Source organism: Crassostrea angulata, chromosome 9, assembly GCF_025612915.1.
Source record: "Crassostrea angulata isolate pt1a10 chromosome 9, ASM2561291v2, whole genome shotgun sequence".
Classification (NCBI taxonomy): Eukaryota; Metazoa; Mollusca; class Bivalvia; order Ostreida; family Ostreidae; genus Magallana; species Magallana angulata.
Genome location: NC_069119.1, coordinates 24,468,493 through 24,492,319, shown reverse-complemented (window position 1 = coordinate 24,492,319; position 23,827 = coordinate 24,468,493). Strand labels below are relative to the sequence as shown.

Genomic DNA, 23,827 nt, shown 5'->3' with positions numbered 1-23,827 from the left:
TATTATTGATTTCGATAGAATCATACTGCATTAATTGTGTATTACCTGTAAATTTCATATAATTTCAACAAAGAATTGGCTAATGATGCCACAAAATAGCAAAACTAGAAGGATTAAGAACTTGTTTCTTGGTTAATTCTTGGTATAATCTCGAAACGCATGTCTAGCGAAATACAGAAGTACCTGGTATATATTTTAATGTACAGTTGTATATCAATTAGCATTATTATATATGTACAAGTACATGTATGTGTTGGTAATAACTAGTAGCTGTTTCTTCGTGGGAAAAGAAATACTGGTGTTTTTATTCACATTACAAGGATGTTAACGTTTTTATTCACATTTTGTTCACATTAATACAAGGACCTTCTTAAATTTTTTTTAGGAAGAGGGGGGTGTTTATAAATTTTTTTTAACGAAAAGGAAGCAATGGACAGATAGTATATTACAAATTATTATTAATATAAATCCTATGTCGTTAAAACAAAAAAGGAAGGGCGGAATAAGGGAGGGGGGGTAAAATATTATTTATTAGGTTTGTTACTCCGCCTCGCCTTCTATGGACTTGACCGACCCCTCAAATTTCTATAAACAGTCAGTAACAAACATAATAAGTGTTGTGTTTTGTCGAGGACCTAAAGTTTGATATGTAAACAGCTAAAGATAAATATAAAACAATTAAATTCATAGGCTTAATCTAATTTTGTACCTTTCTCGTCAGTCGTCTGTGCAGATCTGGATGCCATTGTATATAGGATTGTTTTATTACATCACGGGAAAAGGGGTGGGGGTCACTCTAAATATTTTTGGGCTTAAAAATTAAAGGTATGGTTGGACGTTTGTGTAAAAAATCAGCTCAAATAACGTTACGTCCGCCATGTTACCGTATAAATTTTGACGCCCGCCGTGTAAAGAAATTTATAAGGTAATCACGTGACGCGATTCATCCAATGACGTCGAGACATTCTAGTCCGAGGCAAAACAATATGCGTTTGTTTAACTTTTTTTTTACAACAAAAGTCTGTAAATGGTAAAGTAATGTAGTTTCTGTACTACGGACGTTTTCAACGAGGAATGGATGGGGTGAGGAATGGTTGGGTGGGTGGGGGCAGAGGAGCAAACAGATAGAAAGGACAAAGAAACTGACCAATAAGGAACTGCTGAACAACGCAATAATTTCGATCTAGAGCATTTAAGGGCATTACAATCAGAGGTAACTATAGGTACATGTAGGCGAAGCCACGTTAAACATCCTTTTTATCCAGACGTTTAAGTTAATTTAATTTATTTGTCGAGTCAGTTTATTGGCTACGAAAGACTGACGGCGAAAAAAAAAACAAGTTTGCAGATAAGGATGATTTGCACATGTATGTATATGACGTTTATTTGTTAATTTAATTAACAACCAGTCATCCGCTTGTATAACAGGTATTTTTATGTAATGTCGTTTTGATAATTATATTTACATGTACGTCAATCTATGACTACCACGGTTTTTTTTTAATATCATGTCAATATTTTATTTATCCTCATATTGTGGCTCTTCATAGATGAGCATACATTATAATAATGTTAACCACTTTAGGAGAACTGCTCTAAAGTTTATCATTTATCCCAAAATCCACGAGTCATTTTGATCTAGTAAGCAGGCAATTTTAGTAGTACACTGTTTATAGTGAACTTTGTTTCAATGGCTTTTCTTTAGCAATGAAATGATTTCAATCATTATTGAAAAAAACATATATCAAAAAATTAATTTAAGATTCGATTAAACAATGGGTATGAATACCCACGGCACTCCGTCATAACATCGACAGATAATGAATTCAAAGATTGTAAAGCAAAGGTATTGAGTATGATATCATATGGTGTTTGCTACTTTCATTTTATCAGTTAATATGATACGTATTATATTGATTTTGTTTTTCATTGTCTCAGTGAATGGTGATAAATCTTCAGTTAACGGTTGACGTAAATAATATAATTACGAAATTCGTAGAATTGACATTTACATTCCTTCAAAACATAAATGACACATGAGGCAAAAAGTAAATAAGTTTTCTTTATTTTGCAAACCATTAACGATGTTTTAATGAAAAAAACAAAAACCTTATAAGGTTATTTTACCATTGGTTATACATATAAAGGTAATAATTACCCTTAATATTTTTCTTCTTTAGATATTTTTCCGAAGAGAATTTGCTTTTGTTTTTTTGTTTTTTGTTTTGTTTTTTTTTTTTGTAGGCCATGTTAGCGATGTATTGAAATTAGATGTATATTAGAGGGCCCAAGTTCCAGAGAAAACGATCTATTTCTCATATGTTCATACTGTTTATGGAATTTACACAATATGTTTAGAATATGAAAATACAGTCTATAAAGCTAGTAAAAATCAAGGAATCCCATGAATCTACCAGAATCTATCGAATTAAAGCAAGTTCAAAACTAATGCAAAAGTTCACTCTTTGCAAAATTCGTTTGTCTAATATACTGAACTTTCTATTTATGAATGAAAAGTTTGAATAACTATTAATGATAAATCAGTAAATTTGGTGGTTATGTATGGCCCGTACAAAAACCATTGTTGAATTTATCAAGTTTACGACATGCAGCATTATTTCTTTGTTGGTATACTGTATACAGGGAAATATTTGCACCCGTTTTATTTTCGCCCCTTTTGTCATCGTTGCCAGCGGGCGAATTCTAATGTCTCAAATAATCTGTCTAAAAACACAACAGTGTCAGGGCGAAATCAAAACGGAGCGAAACTCCATATAACTGTAGACGGGCGAAAATTACATGGGGCGAAAATAACCCAGTATACAGTAATCATTTGAATCGTTCTTATACATGTATAAAATGATCCTCTTGTCCTTACATGTATACATGTACATGTACATCAAATGAATATGTAAAAGTTTAACATATGTCATTATTATACTTTCATGTAAAATACTGAAATCTGATTGGTTTAGACGCAGTTGATAATCCGTTCTATTACCCTCATCGTTAGCAACACACTTAGCAACGGGTAACACAACAAATTGTAACATGCGCGTAAACTATGCGCATACGGTTCGCCAAAGAATTCACGTCATTCATATATAAAAGTAGTAAAGTTTTCTTTAAAATTAAGACATTCAGTATAATAAAATAAATAGTGCCTGTTGAGGAGGGTAAGAGTTGAAACTGACACCCCTTGAAAACCATTAATACTTTTCTCGGGGTGTCAATTTCAACTCTTAACCTACTAAACAGGCACTATCTATATAATGTGCTTTATTTAACGCAGCAATGAGTAGGTGGTTGGGGAAGTGCTGATCTGGGGTTTTTGGGCTGACTCTTCTATACTGTTAAACAAATATACCCATTTTATCTGGATGGCAACATAATCGTGTACGCCAATTTGCCCTTCCATTTTTTGTCCGGGCTCTCATATTTTCACTTTGAAACACGATACTTCATGTCTGTGTCTTTAACTAATTAAAAAAATTTAATTGTCAATGAGTCCATGACTAAAAGACATCTGTATAACGAAATCCCATTTTCCATTGAATTTGCCTTACACAAAGGACCTCTCCTCTGAATAGTCTCTTCTATCAAAGCATAGGCTGGAAACAGAATTGTATTTTGGGAAAAAAATTGTCATTGTATTTCAAACGGATGCGCAGAAGAAACAGTAAGAATAGAGTCTCGGGTTGGATGGCTTTGGGAACTCTTAATAATCTCATTACGTATAAAAATGCTTTCATGCAACTCTATAGTTGGAGTCTCCGATCCCTTTTATTTTTTTTTTGATACAGCTTCCTTATTTCTATTCATTAAAACCCCTTTCTTCCCAAAGCTCTCATCCTCAGGGATATTATGTAAAATTTTCAATGACAGTGCAACTCACTTCCGCTCGCAAAATGAAATTTGTGCGGGTTTTTTTTAAACCTCTTTGCGAATGATTTACGCAATTTCTTTGCTACGTTCTGGCTACATTTTTATGTAAAATGTAAAGTTTACCATAAAAATTAAGATTTACATGACATTGTATCACAATTAGATTTCTTTTGGTGATTTTCTTATTAGCATCAAAATATATTGATTCGTGAAGATTTTGATTCCTATTCATATATAAAAAAAAAATGCAAGAAATTGAAACGGTTACCAGCGCACGAATACTCGATAGCGCGTCTAAAAATTGAACCCATATATTGCATGTATAGCTGGTACTTTTTCATTACTATCTCAACCATCTCTTAATCTTTTTTATAAATTTATGGAGTATTAAAAGATGGATTTTGGTATTTTCACTCGATAATCACTGAAATAGAACTACATACACTTTCAAAAAAAAATCACAAATTTTTCGTACCTGTGTAGCATGGTTCTAAATTTCACGTACAAATATAATTATGTATATCTTGCCTGATATTGAACATTCTGCACAGTGTTAAGCTCTTATACATGTATAGTTCTGCAATGAAATTTAGTGCAAATATATATCTATATTCTGATTCAAATAACGCTTGCGTTTTAGAGAATTATACGTGTTATTCCAGAATGATGCTAATCAACCTACCCCCGTCCTTTCAAAAAAAATATATTTATTTCTTCGTAAAGATGCTAATTATACCCCCTCTCACAGAATGTCTTCAGTAGATGAGTATTATCTCAATGAATAGTAGTGGACAACTAAGTCTAAGAAGAAACGCGCAATGTCCTCTATCATATCAATATGAATCGACATGTCTCGATATTCTTGTTATTATTGTCAAGACTAAGACTTCGCCGGTCGCTCTTCATTAAAAATAATTATTCCTAATTCGTGAATTGTAGTCGCTGAAAGGCAATTCAAACCCTTGTCTAATTGAAGAAGAAGAAGAAAAGAAAACCTTGCAATTACTCTAATGAAGATGAGAAAATTTTGCTGATTTCCATCAATGTCTTTATACCCGCTTCCATATCATCTCCGTCTGATGAATAGCAGAAACTGATCATTAGAAAAAAAAAATAAAACGATAAAAAGGTTATAAAATTAAGTCTACAAGCCTAGAAACTCTTAATTTTATTCAGGTGTGCGCACGCGCACTCGGATTGCTACATGTATTTTTTTGCTTATCAATATTTCTATTAAGTCTACCCCCTCCAACTTTCAATTTGCTTCCGACGCCACTGTATATAAAATATAGATGTATCGTAAATACAGTATACCGCCCCCCCCCCCTCTTTCTCTCTCTCTCTCTCTATTTCTCTTTCTTTATAGATAGCTTCGTCAAACCGAAAGTCCAAGGTCTTGTTAAAATTGTTCTAGAACTGGCATTGAATCCTTAGCTATAAATATTATCTTGATAAAGATATAAACGGAATATAAAAACGAATGATGTAACAATCAAAGTCAAACATCTCTACAGCAATCGGAAAGCAGAAACAATATTTCTAATTTGGACGACAAGTAATAATACATTCTCTCTCTCTCTCTCTCTCTCTCTCTCTCTCTCTCTCTCTCTCTCTCTCTCTCTCCAATATTCCTCACAGAGAATATCACATCTATAAATCATAAATCATATTGCCCAAGTCGTAATCGATTATTCGGGAAAGTGTCAAAAACGCTCAGAATTCGTCTCACTCGCGGAAATTGTTACTTACGATTATTCAGCGGTTGAATTCGATCTTTCCGTACCGAGGAAAAATAATACTATATTATACTGCCATTCCGATGTCACGCCTAAGACTGCACTCAGATGTTTACAATACATCCTTCGTGTTATCTGGAAACCGTCTGAAGTTGACCATGGTTTATACGTGCATTAATTACATTTACATGTACATTTTATGTAGGATAGATAAGGAACAAGCAAGGACACTTAACGCTTAATTAGATTGAGTTTTCTCTATTCTTAATCTTCTTAATACACGAACGAACGGTTTATATTTATCTACAGAATCACCATGTGTTATGCAATGTTAATCTCGGGGCCCTTGTCAGTAGTAAATTATTTTAAAATTTTTACTTAGTATAAATACATGTCACCAATCGCCTGAGTTCTTCCATAAGTCGACACAAAACGCTGTCTGCTGTCTCTCATCCATTAAAACTCTTAAGATACATGTATTGTTAAAATTTAAATTTATTTAGAATATAAAAAAATGAACAAAATTAATCCAACTTTGAACGCTATGATGAAGTTTCTTAAAAGAAGAGAAAAAAAAAATCAAAAGGTGTTTCGTTCTGTTGCTCGATGTTAAAAATTCAAGTGTTTATAAAAGAGGTGATGATTGCTACAAAAATCTTATTCAAGTTAAGATCTGCTTACTTACTCTGGTAACAATCGTTTCTGGTAACTGTTGGGTTTTGTTTTTTTTTGTTTTTTTGTGGGTTTTTTTTTTTGTTGTTTTTTTTTTTTTTTTGGTTTTTTTTTGGCGGGGGGGGGGGGGGGTTGTTGTTGGGGTTTTTTATTGGTTCACATCAATGTGTTTTGGGTTTTGTTTTGTTTTTTTTATTCTTTTTTTTTTGTGTGGGTTTTGCATTTGATCTTAACAAGCTTTACCAATTACGTGGATTTTTTTGACAAAGTGTATCGATGCTCAGACTATGTTTTTATCATTATCATCATTGATATTAACCCTTTAACATTCAATTATATTGCCCCACTTCAGGCATTATCCATAATGTAAAAAATAAATGGACGGGAAAACGTTCCAACAACAAACCTGTTAATAAATAAATCAAATTACGTTTATTATTAAGGTCAACAAACTGTCATTTTTGACGCTTATTAATGTTATTTGGCTTTATATCAAATTATGCAAATACTTTTTTTTAGCCTAGAGCTGTAACTTAACAATTTTCTTTTTTAAAACAAGTTAATATTTATCTGGTTAATATTTTCATCATCTTCTGTTAATATGAACTTTTAAAGAGTAGTTTTCATAATGGAAATCAAGTTTAAGTTTCAAAATGGTTTCCACTGTAACAAAGGAATTAGATTACATGTTTATGGGAACCTTGGAAGCAATACCGTATCTTCATTTTATCGGGAGGGGGGGGGGGGGGGTTCCAGCTAGGTCACCTGAGTCACTTAGGTGACCTAATGCTATTGGTCTTTGTCCATCGTCGTGCGTCGTCCCCGAACAATATTACATTTTTAACTCATTAGGCCAATTGTTGCCAATTTTGGTTTGAAGCATATCTGAAATAAGATGAATCTAAAATGTGAAATGTTTTAATTTACCTTACCACCCCTGGATCTCATTAGTTGGATCAAATATTTAAAAAAAGGCTAAATTTACAATTAAAAGATCTTCTTTTCTACTTCCACACGAGGTAAAACCTAAACGCATGTCAATGATGTCCAATAAGCCATCTACAAAGACAAAATTGCTACAAAAAACATTAATGACTCTTCAATAGCTAAGTCATGTACATGTTTTTATGCTACATGTAGCTTAGAAAAGGGGTCAAAGGGAAACATTTTCCCTATTTATACTCCCCCATCCCCTATTTTCAGCCAAAACAACTTAATTTATTCAATTATTTATTTATGGAATTAAATTTTGGGTATTCAACTAGAGCATCTTCGTACACGTAAAGTAAATGGCGATTCTGTGTTTTACTGAAATCTGCTCGACACACAAATTTTGAGGAGAAATTAAAAAAAAATTACATCGCAGTTTTTGTTCGAGTTTTTGAATGACCGTTATGTAGATATTGTAACTAGCTGATGGCGCTTGTTTTTTTTTGTATGGCGTGGTGTTTATATCTATATACTGATGGTGCTTATCAAAAATTCGTGTAAATTGATGTACTTTTTTGTGGTGTTTCATGTAATGGGTGTGTTGCGTGTGGTATTGAATTTTGGATGTTGATAGCAAACAATAGGAGTCTCGATAAGGCCGTGTGGTTATCTTTCAATTCAGATGCACTGGCACCTCTGTGGTTGGGGCTAGTTTTTTGTTGTTGTTTTTTTTTTGGGGGGGGGGGGTTAAAGATTTTTTGCTGGGGTATTTTCATTCGGAGGAAGGGGGTTGTTGATGACTAAAAGTTACTCTTATTAAGACAGGAAAATGATTAGATATTTTCCTACTCAAATTTTATCTCTCTTTTTACGCAGGAAAAAAAAGAGTTATCCTTTGAATCCCTTGACCCTGTGGATCACTGTTTACACAAAACGACGTTCAACTTAATTAACATAATTCCTGAAGCTAATACTATTGAAAAGTACATGTATTAATTGATTGGCTTTTAGGTTCTTGATTTTTTTTCTAATACTACTACATACTCTTTCAGTTTTCTTCTTGGATTGAGACAAGTTCCTTCAGTGAGATTAACTTGAAGGCCTTTTTTATCAAGCGTTTATCAGTCTTATCTTTTCAGTTAATCCCAAATGGGCAAGGCCCTCGTTGAAAATGAATAGAATTGTTTTTTACTTATTATAATATAAATCGATATGATTTAATTGTTTATTCTACTTTAACATATTTCTAACATTCTTTTTTATGAGTAAGTATAATATCTTAAACTCAGAATTGCAAAGTGTGTGTGTGTGGGGGGGGGGGGGGGGGGGGGGCAAAGCAATCTTCTATAACAATCCAATTTTTTGACACCTCCGGTTGTTTCATTTCATATGAAAACGTGTAGATGCCCTAGGCCTGTAGCATGATAGCATGTTACTATCCTACTATACTTGGGTCTGGTGTATGCTTCTCTCTAGTTTTACAACGGACAATGACGCCGTTCATACTTAGTAAGCAAGAACAAAAAAGCCAATTGTTATTCCGCAAATAAATCCAACGGCTATGAACCTGACAGAACGGCGTGTAAAAACCTATCGTGCTTCCTATCCAAACATTTTTGACACCCAAATTCACACGTTTCAAAAACAAATGTTTCTCATCCCCATTCGCTGCAATCGCCCAATAGACCGAGAAAACGATCGATGTTATCCAGAAGCTTGACTACCAAGAGAGCAGCTACCGACACTGAAAGAGCGCCTGTTGAGGACAGAAAATGCACGGGGAGTTTATTTTCATTCTCTCTATTTTGAATATTTAGCACAACAGTTGGTATAATAATCTTTGACGCAAATGCTCTATTTATAACACTTTCCCCCGATAAACATTTAAAAAACGATTAGGGTTTACAATGAAAGCTTTTTTTCACTGCGCTTTGAAATATTGTGTTAACTTAATTGTAGATGAATAATTTTTGAGCAGTAAAATAGCGATTTTAATAATACCTTCAATTTTTGTTTTGTGTTTTTCAAAACATCCTGCGTACAGGTATGTTCATCTAATCATTATGTTCAGCAACAGAGTACACATTCACCGCAACTATCCCGGTACATGCAATGCATATAACACATATATTTTTGTTATAACATAAATGTAACATGCATTGAAAAATCAAAAGAAAAAGTGATATAATACAAAATGCTCATATATGCAGTGTCAAAAACATTAATTATCTTTCGTATACAAATACTACTACTGTACAAAGATCAGCAGAATTCTACCATAATCTTTGGTATTCGTTTTCTTTGAACACTTTCAATGTTGTCTGTTGCGTCCTTTATTCTGAAAAATAAAAGACGGGTGGATAGGAAACATTTTACATGCAATAGCAATATGTTAAAGGGCATAATAACAAAAGACAAATAATTGCGAAACCATATTACAATTTTTGGGGGTTTAATTCGGCTTACGATTTTGAACTAATGAAACAACTCTTAAGTCGCATGCACTGCCTTGAGGAGGAAGTTGAAACAAATGTCTCCCGCAAATGTTTGTCTCTCTCTCAAAAAAAAAAACAATGCTGATAACCTGGACCGCACTTCATTACTTGTGGGTATTAGTAGTCAAGCAGCCTCATTAGAATTCATGAGAGTTCGATGCTTTTTCGCTGCAACTGCAAACAATGATGACCGTGTCGCTACAGAATCGCATATCGATCTTGGCTTTGTGGAAACAAATGTCGACATTTTTCTTCTGCCAAGTGCGAATAAACACGGTATAGAAACAATAGATTAAACCAGGCGGAATGCGTCTTATACAACGGACGAGTTGTGACTCTCTAAAGACACCCGACCCACCGCGGACAAGAGAGCCGCGTGACAGCATAATAGACATAAACTCATCAACAGCAGCAAACTTATGAACTTGTAATCCCATGTTTCAGGAGTGTTAATGTCAAATGGTCTGCTAAGAAAATGGAAAACAAAACTGTTGAGTTTTGTTGTTTTTTTTCTCTTATCCCTGTGAAAATGACAAATAATAAACTGTCAGTGCATCTGAAGTTTCAAAAAAAAAATCGCAATACTAGTAACAATGTTAATTAAATTTAAAATGAAAATTATTGCAGTCAAAATATTCATGACCATAATGATTGTTACAATTGGATGGATTGCAAGAGACAACAAGTTCGTTTTAAAGCAGACAGACCCTAACAAACATAATGAGTGGGTTTTTTTTTTCTTTTCGTTTTTTTCTCGGAGACCAAAAACTTTTTGTATGCGAAATTAATGTACATGTTTATTTACACGCAAAAGGCAATTCAATGAAAACCCGTTACGCCTTTAAGTTAACGTCCCTGCGTGATTAAACAAAAATTTGCTACTTAACGGCAATCATTCTATAACAGAGCATGATGTTATTGTCAGGGCCAGAAACCAAACTTGTTGTACGAATTTGCTTAGTCATCAAAGTAAATTAATTGAGATTGCTTTTTTCACCATTTCTGAATACAGTTGTTTAAAAAAAGAAAATGCATATACATGCACGTACCTTTCCTGTATCATGCATGCAGAATGACTGTATCATTTAATTAACAATAATCTTTATACAACTATAATTATACTAAAGTTAAGATCGCACAATAACTTCATGTACATAATGATAAATCATTGCTGAATAATGCTAAATATCTATAATAATTTTGTTTGACAGAATCCTATCTCGCCTAGCTTGGCAACTAGAAAAACTTCCAGTGCATATCGCCACTGATAAAAATCTTCAGCCGTTTAATGTGCATGTAAACCTGGACAATTTGAGTTTTACACTGTTATTTTTTCATTTCTTTTACGGGAGCGTAAATGTCAGTTAGTAGGAACAAGACGTAATTACACGTGGACAAAAACTGCATGCGCAGCACCATGCGCGGTCATCAAAAAGAGTAGTTGAGATTAGTCATGTATTTAAGCTAACGATCAGATGGTAGAAAATAAAGCTGAAGTTTTTAGACACTGATATGAAAAAAAAAACCATTTCAAACAATATTGCACACAAAAAATATGAACATATTGTTGTCCACATTAATCGTCTGTACGCAGACTTCTAAACAGAGAAAGAGGGGTGACAGACAAACAGACAGACTGATACATGTACACAGAAAACAAATGAGATACTCTAAAAAAAAAGAGAAAGACTCGCGTGACCATTGATATTCTCTCGTTTAATTTTTCATTAATGCTTCCGGGTCAGAATTAATCCTGTTCCGTCTGCACGCAAACAGCCTATAGCTGTTAATGCTGGAAACAATCGGTTTCTATGTTAGTGGATGTTATTTCTGGACAATATTTGATAGCGTCTGCCCCATTACATCATGAAGATTTCCCCCCTGATATTGACGATAATAAAAGGTCATGAAATAACCATAAAGTTTTTTGTTGAATTGTTATTTATTACGAGGGCAACAAGGATGATAACTTCGTCATCAAAGGTTTCGCTTCTTTATGTTTTTTTTTTAAGTATATATAATTAATATACTTGATTCCCGTTCGTAGTGAGTTTTTGTGTTATGTTTTATGGTCTGTAGTAACTATGACAGATCAATGTTTGGTCAAACATGAATTAGTTCTTTCAAGCAAAAGGATATACACACCTTCGTTTTTAACTGTTGACAAAATACCGTGCGAAATGGTGGTAGTGCGAACCGACGATACCAAAAATCGAACCAAAATCAATTGATTTTATTTCTTTTAGATTCTAAAAGTTGTTGGATCTCGATATTATAAAAAGAATACTTTAACCTAAAAACAATCAATTTTACCAATTGTCTCCACTGTCTTTGATGCTATTGTTTTCTTGATCGGTGTGCAGATGTTGTCAAAATAACATCCAAAACGCCTTTTGTGTATGTTATCTCTTGAATAATTCAAAATAATGATTTAATTTGGAATTCATGCATCGACAAGCAAAGATACAGCCATTTTAAACGGCTTCGGAAATTTTTTACGGCTTTTTTTTCTCTCTCTCTCTCTCGTCAGCGTCCAATTGGGCAAGGATCCTTTCGGTTAACTCCACGTCTCCATGTAATGAGAGGAAATCGAATAATGCGATCAATATAATATACCGCTCCAGGGGATATCCGTGTTGAAGAGAGCGGGCAAATTAAAACGCCATTTATGAAGAAAAAAAAACGGCATAATTTTAATGCCTTCAATTTTTTTTTGCCAGAACTAATGTTAGCAATTTTGTTTATCCAATATCTTTACAAATGCATTTACGTCTAATGAGAAAATTTTACAGAGTTTTTTTTTCTTCGCGGAATCGCACGGACAAGCTTTATTTAAAACTTCCTCCCTCCCAGAGCTTTAGATTATGAATATGAAATTCAGAAATAATTTTCAACGGACGCTATTCTAAAGCTGTCGATAAACGTCACTGTTACAGTGTAACGTAATCAAATAATGTTTTTTGATGTTTCGATTTAATTAGAATTCTAACTAAATACTCATTGTAATTTAAGTTGCAATTTGAATCGTTTTCTTATCTTTTAATTTATCCTTTTCAATTGCTTTGTCATTCGCATCCGCTGGATCATTAGTTAAAAGCCATTCCAACTTTCACAGTTTTGAATCAACTGATTGCATTCAATCGTATTTCAAACGATTTCGCAGTGCGAACTATTTTGTCTTTTCTCAATTGCTATTAAACGAAGTGACGTGCCGGAACTATCAATGCCCTTGTATCATCTTATATTTCTCCGCGCTCCATTTATACTAGAGTGCTGCACGGTCAAATTGTGTTTGCGTAGGATGCAATTTCAAAGATGATTAAAAAGCTGAGCACATAATCAATATTGAATCACATGCACGATTAAGCAATTGACACTTTATTAAGTCAAAAGACAGGGCGATTAAAAAGATTTATATGCAGCCCTCCATCATGAGACGGTCATTGATTTAGCACTCCACTTGTTAAATAAAAGAGTGATGGCAACTCAAATTAACAGTGTCGCCCTATTGCAGCTAAACCTCAAACCATCGAACAGAGCTAGGTTTCGTAAATTTCTTTTTTTTAATAATATCAGACCTAAATTGCTGTGGCAAACCTCGTTTTCGAGTTTCCCAAAAATCCTCCTTTCCTATTAAATTGATATATTTTCTGCCGATGTAGACAAGAACGGTAAATATGTGGGGGGTTTTATGAGTGTTTGGCTGAAACGACTATACTTCCTAGTTTCTGCCAATACTTGTTAATTTGAGTGTGGGTTTTCAAAGAAGCCATAAATATTGTTATCTCTGCTTCTCTCTCTCTCTCTCTCTCTCTCTTTCTCTCTCTCTCTCTCTCTCTCTCCGTTTTTTTATTTTTTGGGGTGTATTGGTTCTCTCTTTCCCCCCCCTCTCTCTCTCTCTCTCTCTCTCTCTCTCTTTCTCTCTCTCGTGCCATGCTCCTGTTTCTTCTTTCTTTTCCCCATTGATTAACAAGTGCTCTTGTTGAACTAATCATTATTCTCAATGAGTGTCAGGCAAATGAAATAGTAAGGCTTTTTAGCCCCAAACGACTCATAAACACCCATACAAGTCTTCAGATGATAACGCGTCGGTACTTCAGGGTACAATATGGACAGAATGTTGCTTCGTAAAAACCAGACTTTCACACGATCAGTCCAGCATCCTTCTTCTGCGAGACCTTTAGTGTTAGTTTTAGCAATCCAATAAATTACCCCCTTTTTTCTGCATCCTATCAATAGGATGTTCTTCAGTTTAAGTGGAGTTAAAGTACAAGTAAACAGTTCATCATAATATGTCCGCACTGACGGATCATCAATTTTGTTTTCTGCTTCCTGGTGAACCCTATTTGCTCAATGTAACCGTCGATTCCCTTTTCATATTTCCATTTCTATGTTTTTGTTTTATTTATAACAAAAACTTTAAGTGGAAAAAAGCACTTGAGTGGGTTTTGGGATTCTGTTTATTGGGGGGGGGGGGTTGTTCGCGAGGGGGCAAATATTTATTAAATATTCATTTATTTATTTATCCATCATCCTTTTATTTAATTTTCGGCAATTTTGTAAAATATCAAGTTACTTCTCATCAAAAAGAGATTTTGAACATAAAAACACTGATATACATGTAGTAGCAAGTGACACTGGACAGGTATTCAATCGTTAACAACTTCGTTTTCAAACCTATTTTATTTATTTGTTGTAGCTGGGTGTTGCTTTTTCTACTATTTATAACAGTACAGTATACCTTCAAAACAGACCACCTCCCTGGGGATATTATATAATTATGAGCCGATTCTGATGAGTTAACAGTTTCAACTTAACAAATGCTTCGCGTTCCAGGGTTATTTTGATCAAGTTAGCTGATGGCGACCTGGTCTGTTTTTAATTAAAATATAATACGTTCATTAGCTGAGAAATAATTCTCGCTAAGCCCCGTTCGGTTTCGCGCGTTCCTGGCATGTACGTTTCTTTCCATTATCTGACTTTCCCCCCTGAAGACTCAAATAGCATTGGCTTTCCCCTTTTTCTTTCCCAGGATAAGAATTAAACCTCGTACTTTGGAGTTGTTTACATTTTCGTAAGAAGAAAGACGATAGGTTAATTACTTTTCAATTCCACGGAGAGATGCCTTGTTCAGAATTATAGCGAAGAAAAATGACGGAAAGGCGAGGAAATGAGAGAATTAGAATTTAATGTACATTCTATTATGTTATACTGTAGGTATAAATTAGCACATTGCAGCAATGAAGGTGTTATTCTCTCTTTCTCTCTCTCTCTCTCTCTCTCTCTCTCTCTCTCTCTCTCTCTCTCTCTCTCTCTCTCTGAGAGAAAACACTACTTCCTGTACACAAAATTGAGAAATTAAAACGGTCATTCAATAAAGGTAATTTATTTACATACACATTTCCTTTTAAGTGAAATAAACAATAATTAAAAAGATATTCTTCCTCCACCATTTCAAAGCCCATCATGCAATAATACTGAAAATATTCTTTGGAGGAAAAACAAACAGTCGTTGACCTCATCTGACAATTCTTTGATTTCTTAAGAATCGACAATATCTAATTATGCATATATTCATACAGATGAAATCTGACGGATTCATATGCATACAGAAATAATACACTTTTTCTGCCAGTGACATGTGTGTGGATTACGAAAGGATTGAAAATGTCAATATATTGATGGGAAATCTAGGAAAATCCACCATGACCCTAACACAACAGGCTAGCAATCACAAATAGATGTCATCTTTCCAATAACATTCCGTGCATGCCAAATTGAACCTTGATTCCCAACCTGTAATTCATTCTCATAATGAGATATCATTGCTAAATGTTAACAAGTAAATCTGTTTTCTTTTTCTTTTCTTTTTTTTTTTGGGGGGGGGGGAGGGGGGTGGAGTGGTGGGAGGGAAGGGGGGGGGGCTTGTTAGAAATTTTTAAGGTAGGGGATAATTGCTCTCTGGAATACGATTGGTTTTCGATTTGAAAATAAAAAGCCATTCAACAATTAAAATAGATGTTCCCCAAATAGTCTTTCTTTTTAATATGTACATGTTAGTTTTCAGTTTCGTGATGCAGTCACCTTGAACAGTTTCCATGCTGTGAGCTACATGTATTATATCAATACATTCATCGGGAAATATATTAAGGAGGCTGGATAGTCAACAAATTAACCATCTGATCTACATAAAAAGATTTTGATATTCCTTTTTAAGCCATACAGTATCATTAAGTAAAGAAAAACTCATAATATTTCAGCTCTAAATTTTATGCATTTTCGTATATCTTTATACAAAGCTCTCCTTCTGAAGGAGATAGATATAGTATAAAAATGACCGCGACCATCCAGCCCTTGTAAAGTTACAATTCGTCCTATTTTCGTAGAGCATTCTCTTTGACCAGTGAGAAAGAAAGGGGGCAAGAGGGATGGGGGTTTCGAGGGTTATTCACAATTAAAGCAACTGATTAATCTGTTCAATAAGCAATACATTGTATATATGGTCGAGTTCATATTGCATCTTACAGCGAACACGCCTAATATAATTATGAATTCATTAGAATTAAAGATAAAGTCTTTTCATGTTGCCTGCTTTTTTTTCCAGGTGACCCTCCATGCCACTTGCTTCACCCTAACAGCCCTGACCATAGACCGCTACCACGCCATAGTGAACGCTGTCAGTTCGCTTCACTGGAGGACCCGCAGGACCTCAACTATCGTCAGCTTACTGGTGTGGGCAGGTAAGAGCCCGTATGATTGATTAACGCACGCGCAAAGGGAATTCAACGACCAAAAATAATTCAGGCAATTTTTCATATATAGGCGGGGATCCGAAGAATAATTTTTTTTGCCGAAAGGGGGTGTTACTTTTTGGTAACATTGCTATGTTAATTAAAAAAAAAGAAAAAAACCTTTCAGTTTTTCGAGGAGAGGGGGAGGGGTTTCCGACCCCTGTTTCCTTTTAAGATCTGCACATGGAAGGGCTACTCGTTCTAACAAATCAAGTTCCCTTTTCAGATACTGTATGTAGAATTCCAGAATTTGGGGTGGGTTTTTTTTTTCATTTTTCCCACCTATTATCAGATTGCCAATTTACAACATTTGTTACAAGTTTGCTGTGAATCCACTACTGTTGATAAAATACAGTAAATGTGCAGCGCATATGAAATTTTTGTTTTTGTTTTAAAATCCCCCTCCAAAAAAAGTATTTTCTACAAGAGAAAAAAATCTGAAATAACATTAAAAAAAAACAAAATATAAATGATGTAGATAAAATACCCAAACAAACAACCAAAACAGTGCTCCGATCAAAGAAAAGTAAAACAAAACAAAAACCTGGCAGAATATTTGCTCCCATTATTGAAAACAAGTTTCTTGCCATTTAATTTACAAGTACGCGATGAATAGTGATCGCCAAATGCTCTTTTAAGCCGTGGCAAAGTATGTAGTGACATGCAGAACATGCATTGGTTTGAGTTATTTTTAGACGGTAAATCTGGCTACTGTATGATCTAATCCTTTAAACTTTTAAATCATGTTGATGAAAATGTACGCAACATGCTGCTGATAAACTCATTCTCCTTTCTTCATTAGTCAATTCGACACGACATGCGTCTAATATGCAAATTAAGTGCGTCACAGATTCTTTTGAATTGAAATTTGATTTTCAGTGAGAGAAAGAGAAAAAAATGCTGATTGTACAATCATCCATTTACGGAATCTTGGTGGGGGGTTTTGCGTAATGTCCGGTAGGAATTTAAAAAAAAAATTCTTTTGTAAATCTTCGGCAAAAGGAATTGATATTTCCTCCTTCGCATGCGTTAATGTAAGTTTTATATCGAAATTGTAATCGTATGGTAGAACATAAATTTTTTCCCAAATTAAATCAATTCCTATAAAAGGAGTTCCAATGACGCTTTATTTTCAGTTGAATCAAAACGAATTTGATTTTTACATGCCTTTTTGCTCAAGAAATGATAAAAAATAAAATCCGGAAATAAGACAAGAGCTCATAGGAATAGTATTGCTTTGAAAATTCGAATATTCTAGATGGATTAGTGGCATTTGAAGACATTAAGATCAAAATGAAAATTCATGAATTCAAACTTTTGAATTTAACCACATTAAGAGAGAGAGAGAGAGAGAGAGAGAGAGAGAGAGAGAGAGAGAGAGAGAGAGAGAGAGAGAGAATATATTATAACTTGTCGCCCAAATTAGAAACGTTAATTAAGGTCTTCCGTTTCCAACGGAAGACCTTTCTATTATTGTGCGGGAAAAATTATTTTTCTTTTTTTTTTTTTCTTCCTAGACGCGAACTTTGAGGCGTCATATCTTGCTTATTTCTGAACGGTTTTTGCTTAAATTTTCAGGGCTAATGTACTTTACAAAACACTATCTTAAGCAATTCATAAAATTTAGAATTCCCCTTCCGTTAAAGAGTTATTCCCCTTTTAAAAATTTTTAGGGCCTTTTGTTTCCAGACAAAGGCTCTGAGACTATGATAGCAGGGAATGGGAATCCAACGAATTTGAATAACAGAGACATTGTAGTTGTGCACATCTGTTTTTGTTTTAAGATTACTTTTTTATTTAGGAAAAGGTAGGGGATCAAAAAACAGGATTCAAAAAAGTGCGAAAATTTAGACATATTTTCCTTTATATCTTTTAAACGAAAAATATTTTGTTAAGACATGTAGAATAAAAGTTGTGCAAAATATAGAGGGCTTTCATTTGACACCAATAAAAAAGGGCTGGCCCCTTAAATTAAGGGCCAATGGCCCCTAAAAAATTTTGCTTAATAACTCAAAAACGGTTAGGATTTTGATATGGCTGTCGCTGGAAAAGTTGTTTGTTGGGATCTCATAAAGGTCGTTACAATGTTATTTTGTATGTGGTTTGTGTAGTATGAGTGTAAAAAGCTTTACATGTTGACATGTACATGTTTTCATTTGACAAGTTAACGAAAGTCTTTGTGCGTACAACTGGCATAAAGTTGCCGCAGAAAGTATGCTGGTTTATACAGGAGGCATTAATTCATAAGAATTTTTGTTGTTGTTGGAGTATACGCTTTTCCTTTAGGAGTTAAAATTATTGTTGTTAAGTTCTTGTAGTGCACAATCATTAAAAACGGCAATTGTAAAACAAAACATTCTTTTTCTTTTCTAGTAAACCACAAAATATGGAATTAAAAAACTCTATGCATTACATTTTAGTTATTAACTCCATGCATTTAAAATCTACCTTGAATCAGATCTGCATGTGTGTGTGTACCATTACGTAAGCTCTCCCTTGCCCGCGGCCGAGAAAATCGGTTACCATGCTCGCGGCTGGATTACCTAGCGGTCAGCGGTTATCTAATACACGAGAGTTGCGTCTCTCATATATGAGTTTATGTAGCCGCGAACTCAAGAATTGTTTTAGTTTTGATTACACAAAATCTTTTGTGGATTAAACGATTGGATGTCAAGTAAGAAATAGTTCAGTTAATTAATAAAAGCAATGTCATTCTCTAAAGCAATAATAGACATAGATCAATTGTGGGGTTTAAGTTTAAAATATATAACTTCTATTTGATAGAGTAAGGTCATTATACTGCAAACTTTTCAAATCTTCCTTGGTTCTGAGCTGTGCGATTCTGTGCTTTGTACCTTTACGTAATCTATTCTTCGCCCACGGCCGAGGAGATCAGCCACAGATGCATTACCTAGCGGTAAGCGGTTATTTAATACACAAGATTCGCACACCGCGACTTACACTTACATGCATATGAACGTGTTTGAGTTAATATAGCCGTATATACAAGAACTGTTTTATTTTTATGTTATAAAAGTTTGTCCTACTTGTATATATATTTAATTAAATATTTGAGTGTAAATGAATATTAATGAATGATATTACTCCAAATCGGAAAAATCGTTAGACATAAACTAATGGTTCATTTGTTCAGGTAATTAAAGTACTTTAAAAACTGTACAATTAATGTTTTAAATCAACACCCCCCCCCCCCCCCCCCTCAAATATTAAACCTTTAAATGATGTTCATCCATCGCACATGGCTGAGGAGATCCGGCGCGAGTGGATAAGTGATCCGCCGTCGGTTCGTGTTCTTCTACATGTACCTTATGACGCGTTTATGTTTCATATTTTGCACGGACACAACTATATTTTATTATGTTTTCAACTATTATATTGGTTTAAGATGAAAAGATAAATTTATTTTACTTGTACAGTTGATTAAGCATTGGTGTATACGATAGCGTACAAGGTAGTTTAAAAATCAAATCAAATTATAATCAAAGTTCCATGTTACATGTTTGCGGTAGGTGCTAGCACGATAAAAGAATGTCCTGAGTTGAGGCATTCGATGATTATTTAAAAGAATATTCACATGAGTTTTAAACAACTTTAGATTAGATTCTATCGGTCACATATTAATCACTTCTGTAGTTTTTCTACATGTTCGTTTCATTATGGAAGCGAACTCATTGCTGCCCCCCCCCCCCCCCCCCCCCCCGCCCCCTCCTCCCAGGAGCTCGCGCTGTATTTTTTATTTTTTTTGGCGAAACGATATCAAGATCTGTCGAAAATCATTTTTGGTGGCTTCTTCTTATGTGTAACATTTTGTTTCACTTTCCCAACCGTTTGTTTATTCGGTCAGTCTGTGTTAATTCAATCGCCACGTGCGACCGAGAATCTTGTGTCGCTTCAGCGCACACAGCTCAGAACATATATAGCCCCGGGTCATCAATTGTTATGTAATTGAGTAACAGTTTGAATGGTGCTTTTACTACATAAAATATAAATAAAAAATCATCCAGAAAAAATGTTACCGTAACTCAATAGTCAATACCAAAAATAAAAATCCGTATGATTACAAACTGAAATCGGTTTTTCAGTATTCGGCGGGATTTGATTTTTCTTCTAACATTAGTATTTTTATTGGTTTCAGAGAATACGATGTAAAAATACAAACAGGAAATAAATCTGATATTATTTACATTGATAATGTTGAAAAATATTTAAAATTAAATTAGTCACATTCGTTAGAAAACAATGTTATACAAACATCCGATAATTTTTTTCCTATGTCGTATCATTCGCGTAAATAAATATGTTCTGTACATATCCATGTACCTCAGAAAAAATTCAAATGATTAAACAAAAAAGAAAGTTGTAATTACTATTTCGGATTTTTTTCAAAGTAATTTAACATTGTATTGAAAAGAACAAGAAATAAAAATGATTTAAATTTTTGACTCAATCTTCGTATATATTACCGGCGCTCCTTACATGTATAACGGCGTACAGTGTATATAGATTATCATGATCTATTTGAATTAAGTTCCATTCGTAAAGATTCCCATAATAATTAATTGCATGACTGTGTACATTGTAGGCAAATCCCTGTGCGTTTATTACGTCTTGTTTTCCGTTAACAGTGGTTTAAGTAATTGAAATAATTACTTGTAAAAATATCTGTAATCGGGATTCCAAAGAACTTACTTCCCGCAATTCATAGAAATGATCAGTATGTTTTCTTTCTATGTTTAAATTTAATTTTGTTCAAATAATTAATAAATTTTCTATCATTTAAATTGTGTGCTTCATCAAATACTGATTCCAATTACCTTGAAGTCATTAATTTTTCCATTGGCTATTGACAAAAAAAGAGACGCTTGACCATCCAATGAAAACAAATACACAGAGTTTGATTGACAGGTTCAGCCAGGTGCAGGTCTCACCCGATGTCCGAGGTTATGTGTGTCGCGAGTGGTCTCAATAAGAGTTATCGATGTAAATAAATTAAAAAAGATACATGCTTATCAAAACATGCTCGTGTAAGTTAAAGTTGATTAAGGCTTGTTCCAACAGAAATCATATTTTGCTAACTGTATTTAATATTTTTTATGTATAGCGAATTTTAATATTGTACAGTCATTTTACCGGTAACGAATCAGTACGCGGTTTCTCGTGCATGCAACTATTATTATCGGAATTCCAAATGTTTTTATTTTTTGTTTAAATCGCGTTTCTTTGTCCTTCTAAACTGTATCAAACCCGAAAAAATAAAGGATGAATTACGGAGACAGTAATTTCAACACCCCTTCCAGTTTCCTAGTTTTGAATTCGTTTCCCAGTATCGAATTAAGCGCCCTTTATCACTTCTGACCGAATATTTTGAGGCGAATTAATTTCAAAAATATACTAGAGGTACATGTTAATGGACTTATAAATGAACAAGGAAAAACAATTGTGGGAATATGTCATTTAAACAAATTATATGATCGTTATTTTTATCATACCGTTTTCCGGTCAAATTGAAACTGGACTTGAACAGTTTTCATTTCCGTTACTTTATAATATTGAATTTTCATACAAACACTTTATAGTAGTAATTGATGATAAGTAGTTGCCATTTTCCTTTGTTTTTCCCGTATATCTATCAATTTTTGCAGCCAAATAATACTTCTGTCGCAATGAACCGTAACTAGGAAAACTACACGTGGTCCTATTTGAAGTCGTAATTTCATTCAAAGCTCCATTATTATTTGATATGATGTATTATCTTTTTAAATGAATTATATTTACTAATTATTCACTAAATAGGGATCAATAACAAACTTATTTTCATAGTTAGGCTTAATTGTTTTCACACTTTCGTTTTTTCTGCTTTGAATATCCGGCAGCCCATATCTGGGGCACATTTTTAATTTGTAAACAATCGGTAAATAATCGTGCAAATGGCAAACACTGATATAATATTTATTTCTATGTTATAATCACCTAGCTAGAATTTTTTAAAACCTCAACTTTGTCTTCCACCAATAATTTTTCTAAAAATTATTCGATACTGGCAAATATTCGTTACCGGTAAAACTGTACCAGTACTGAAACATCGTATAAAACGTTATATATACATGTACTCTGTAACAAGTCGTCTTTTAATACATATACCTTTCTTTTGTTTGTTAAAAATAAATTCAATTTTGTAAAAAGATAAGTATATCATTTCTTCTAGATTTTTTTTTCATGAAAATACCTACAAGAGAGTTTTGCCAATCACAAACAGTTTAAAGTACATGTAATGTAAAACACGGGCTCCATTTTGAAACAAATTGTCAGAGAGTTCCGAATGAAATCTGATAAACGTTTCACATGGTTCTCGCACGCTTTGCTCGAAACGATTTAAACGCATTGTCCGAAATTCTGCACGCTTTGTCCGAAACGCTAAACGGTTTACACGAAACGCTTCACGATTCACACGAAACGCTAAACGGTTAATACGAAACGTTTTTCGCACGTAAGTCGCACGCTTTTTTTTTGTTGTAGTAGTACGTTTCAGGGTCTGTAAATTTTGTCAGCACGCAACAATTCTAAATTGCACATTGTCTTCAAAAATTTACAAATATTTAAATAAAGAAGTTATCTTAGAGAAAAGGTTACGTGTTTTGTAAACGGGTTCGGTTTAAAATAAAAAAAAAAAAACCACAATTCCTGACATGACACATGAGTACATACTGTTTATTACAATGCTTGCTACCCTCTGAAAATTTAACTCGCCATTAAATATCTCATTTTTTAAATAATGTTTGTTACGATTACATAAACTGTATGCGACAAATAGTTTTCCTAAAACATTTTCTTATTTTCTTTTTCAAAACACGTTTTATATGCAGGCTTTCAATCACAACACGTTTTTATAACAAAAGCAGAACTGAAAGTTTAGTAATTATAATCGTTTGACACCATATCACATATATTTTCAACTCGCAGCAACAACGGAAGACCTACTCGTGGCTTTGCCACGAGCTCTGCTCTAGTTTCAGATATTGTTTCTGCTTTCCGATTGCTGAAGATATGTTTGCCTTTGATTGTTACATCATTCGTTTTTATAGGTTAATATTTATCAAGATAATAGCTAAGGATTAAGTGCCAGCTCTAAGAGGCCAAGACATGCAACGGCGTCAGCGATACTTGGTTAATATATAATTCTTGAGGCCAGAAATAATGGATCCGATTCGGCGTTTCTTTTATTGGTCCGTCTATAAATTTGTCTGTGCGCTAGTCTGTATATGGCTTTATGTTTTATGATTGTTGGATATATCGTTTT

At 33.9% G+C, this 23,827-nt stretch overlaps 1 protein-coding gene across 2 annotated transcripts in view; it reads left to right on the top strand.

Moving 5' to 3' along the window:
* The window catches only part of LOC128163943 (G-protein coupled receptor 54-like), a 38,363-nt gene that overhangs the window by 8,847 nt on the left and 5,689 nt on the right, over nucleotides 1-23,827 (top strand). For both annotated transcript variants that reach the window (XM_052827637.1, XM_052827636.1), the window contains exon 2: nucleotides 16,323-16,458. In XM_052827637.1, the coding sequence (XP_052683597.1) occupies nucleotides 16,323-16,458 (136 nt within the window). The remainder of the gene's footprint in view (nucleotides 1-16,322; nucleotides 16,459-23,827) is intronic.